General features: G+C 40.3%; 1 protein-coding gene across 1 annotated transcript in view; it reads left to right on the top strand.

Moving 5' to 3' along the window:
* LPGAT1 (lysophosphatidylglycerol acyltransferase 1) overlaps positions 1 to 3758 on the top strand; it is a 65405-nt gene that overhangs the window by 58866 nt on the left and 2781 nt on the right. The window contains exon 7 of the mRNA XM_009646172.2: positions 1859 to 3758. This exon is cut by the window's right edge and continues 2781 nt beyond it. Within this exon, the coding sequence (XP_009644467.1) occupies positions 1859 to 2010 (152 nt within the window). The 3' untranslated portion in view covers positions 2011 to 3758. The remainder of the gene's footprint in view (positions 1 to 1858) is intronic.

The following is a 3758-nucleotide window of genomic DNA, read 5'->3' as shown; positions in this document are numbered from 1 at the left end:
AACCTTGAACACTGCAGTAACACAAATGAGATTACATTTAGCACGACAAAAGCGCTTGGAGAATAATTAAAAAAACCCTATAAACCAGGAGCTTATCGGTTGGAAATGAGTAATTGTGTACTGAAGTCACCATGCTCCTTGTTCACTCTGATCATAAGCCAGCTGGTGTGATGTAACTAAAAAAGCAAGCAATGTCATCCTGCAGGGCAACAGGAGAGGGTTGTCACCAGTGCTATGGAAATACTCATCTGGAAATTCTGTGTGCAGGCCCATCATCCCCGTTCAAGAAATATTAACTGAACTGGGAAGAGGGACGGATGATAGGGGCTAAGAGGATTAAGGAGAAGGAAGAAGTTGTTTCTGTGAAGGGGAACTAAAAGTGCTTGGCCTGCCTCAGCTAGAAAAGTGAAGGATCGTTTTCTCCGTAGGATCCAAGTTGGCTTGGGGTGGGTGAGGTAGGGGTGTGTGAAGAGGCGGTCGCTCTCAGTACCAAGGAAAAAGGAAAGTTATTTAAACCAAAGGCCAGTGTTGGTACAGGAAAACAAATGGGCTGTAGAAGAACAAATGTAGCGTGGAGTGGAGAAATAGCAGCTTAGCAGCGAGAATTACAGGGGAATAAATGATGTGGCAAATCTGCCTGTGTGTGAAAATACATACCGGTGAGAGGAGGATGGGACTCATCAAGGGGTTTTTTTAGGTTGAGGGGGTTTTTTTAGGGTTGGGGTTTTTTTTTTTTTTTTTTTTTTTTTTTAAAGAGCGTTCGTACAGGAAGGAAAGCTTTGTCTTAAATGCTTGATTGCAATTCCTCCAGCGATGAGTTGCTGATGGTGTCTAATTGCCCAAATTGTGTGGTTTCTAAGATCAAAAATTGACACTGCTGTATCTTTACTCTTTGAATCATTCATCTCTTGTTCTTCTATGAGTAGTTGTGACTCCATAATGCTGCAGCAAGTACATCATCTTCTCTGGTATATTTAGAGTTTTTTATATCCGCTGTCAGGATTAGCAACAACAAAAGTGTTTCATCTCATCTAGGCTTTGCGCATCTCAGTAAAATGTAACGCAAAGTATTTAATATGCTGAGGAAAATATATGCGAACAATTTGCTTATGAACATAAAGCTCTGATGTTTTCAGACACATTTAATGTAGTGTTGTACATCAGAAAAGGTCAAAATAGGGAAAAATGAATTTTTTAAACTATGTCAGCTGTATCTCCTGCCAGTCTTTCTCATCTAAACAGATGGAAATCAGTAAAATCTTTCTGGAAAACTGTGTGGCAAATGACAGTGCTTCCTTAGCCTGTGTGACTGACTGGTCAATGAATGTTCAAACAGCGTGTGGAAACTGATGTTTAAAAAAAAAAAAAAAAGTGTGTGTATTTATATTTTCAAGAGGAACCTTGAGAATGTATGTGTGTTGCTGCTTCACAGTATACAAAACCACTACCAAGCAGCTGTGAAGTTTAGTACAGAATCCATTAAATTTAATCATACAGATGCTAATAAGACTTCAAAAACAACGCAGAAAACTTAGTTGACAGTTGGATCTCCCTGCCAAGGTTGAATGCCACGAGGATGGCTGCTTTTAAGGAATGCTTTGACGTTTATGCTTAAAGTTTATATTGAAATGAAATAAAAATGGTTCTTAATAATTAAGTTTTTTTAATTATTATTTTCTTGAAGATAACTGATAATGCCAGAGAAACTTCTTGAAAGTTTTAACGGTGTAATACAGAAGTAACCAGTTAGTTGTTAGTGGGCACTCTTGCTGGGACAAACAGTGGTGGTAAAGAATGGTGCATTAAGGCCATCGTACCCACTGCAGAAGCATTAAATGTGTTTTCTTTTCTCTTTTAGGAGCTTTTCCTCCACTGCAGGGTCAAACAAAAGCTATTTCTCGGGAGATGACCCTCAGCAACCTGTGGCTAGTCGGCATACAATCACTTGCGTTTTTGTCAGGCGGTATGTGGTACTGCATCTTTCAGTATTTTTATCATTGCCTATTTTAGAAGTGGAATGGGACCTGAGGACACAGTGGGAATCCAGGCTCTTGCAAATGAATATCATGTTGTATGTGCAAATGTGAATATTCAAGAGTAAAGGAAAATACTGGACGGACTCTTACCTCTCTTTGGGGAAATTTTAAACTCCACTAAAAGTGAAGATCAGTAACATAGTGACCTGATGATGTATTATTTTAAGAATTGTCTGTATTTTTAAAGATGTATACTCTCACCCACACTTAAGCAAATCCAGCATTCGGACAAAAGGTGCAATCGTACAACCACCGTAGAAGAATGTCTGTGACAAGAAAGCTCCGTCACCGCAAGCATTTCTCGGCATTGTAGTTAGAGCTCCGAAAATTCAGCAACTTGTCTCTTCAGTAGTCTGTGCGGCATCGGTGTGGTAGAGGTTCCTCATTTGCACAAACTTGTACTTTATTGCAACTCATTGTGCTGGAGTCAAAGATACTCGACAGAGCTGGTGGCGGTATCTCTGCGGCTACGCAGTCAGCAGTTGTTGTGTTAGACCCATTGATCTAAACCCAAGACCCAAATAAGATTCAGCGTCAGGTGTGTTTTGTGAGGAATCGGTCCTCAAAAAAGCATCGCAGCATTGTAGTGTGATTAAAAGCTGTCCACGTTTGATGAATCAGCCCATCCCTGCTGTGGTCTTACCATCAGCTCTCCGAATCCCGTGTGCTACCAGTATCTCGTATTATTGAGAAGGCTTGGGAAATAGAAAGTCACTTGGCTTATTTTCCCTTTTTGTTCAGAATGCGCCTCAACGATCATTATCAGTTTTCAAAATGCACTTTTAATGGAGAAAATACAGCAAAGGAAAACCATAAAACTTAGGGAACAGCGGAGAGTTTTATTTGTCATGCATTGGAAGCCAGAGCAATTCTAGCTCTTTCGGAAGGTCTGCTGGTGCTGCTGGTGATTTTTAGCCACCTTTGTATTTTGTACACTGCAGTCCAACCAAGGTGACCTTTGAGTGGTTTATAGAGGCCTTTTTCTCCCCGCTAGTTGCAACGGCGCTAAATATACTTGTGGGAGAGTTTAAATAATTCAATGCCAACCATCTTAATGTTTTGCTAAGGAGTAATAGAAGAAAAACTAGTTTCTTAAAAAGGAAAAAATAGGTATAATTGCTGTCATAAATCTATAGGAAGATGCTACTGCAAAAAAAAATAGTATGGTAAATACTCTGAATAACTCCATGGAGGGCAGTATTAATTAGCTCCCCACTGTGCTAAAATCTTACTGGAAGAAGGATGAGTTGAATTTAAAGGCAAACTGGAACAGAAGGGCACTTTCAGACATGGAACATAGGATGCTTTTGAAAGGATGTCTACCATGTACAGGCTTACTTCTGGCAGGTCTAGTTGGCATCGTGTTTATGTGATTATACACAGATTTGAGAGAGCTGTTCCTAAAATAAAACTAATCTCTCTAAATACAGGCAGGATAGCCAGAACTTCAGATGTTGGCATGCTGCCTTTTACAGAGTAATTTTACTGAGAACAAAGCAAGCCCTCAGTAGTTTTGGCTCCGAGTTAGCAATATTGATCCCCCTTCTCTCTCCCTCTCCTGCTACGTGAATCGCAGTGGGTGATGCACAGAATACAAAACCTAGCCAGTGTTTCCCTTGCGGGGGGAGTTAAGAGCATACCAAAATGCAAGGCAATGCCAATTTCCCTGACTTAATGGAAAAATACCTCATCAAATATGCTAAACCCCCCCCCCCTCCAAAC

The sequence above is a fragment of the Egretta garzetta genome, unplaced genomic scaffold (assembly GCF_000687185.1).
Source record: "Egretta garzetta isolate BGI_Z169 unplaced genomic scaffold, ASM68718v1 scaffold319, whole genome shotgun sequence".
NCBI lineage: Eukaryota > Metazoa > Chordata > Aves > Pelecaniformes > Ardeidae > Egretta > Egretta garzetta.
The sequence above is the reverse complement of the archived record's forward strand: the minus strand, read 5'-3'. Positions and strand labels throughout refer to the sequence as shown.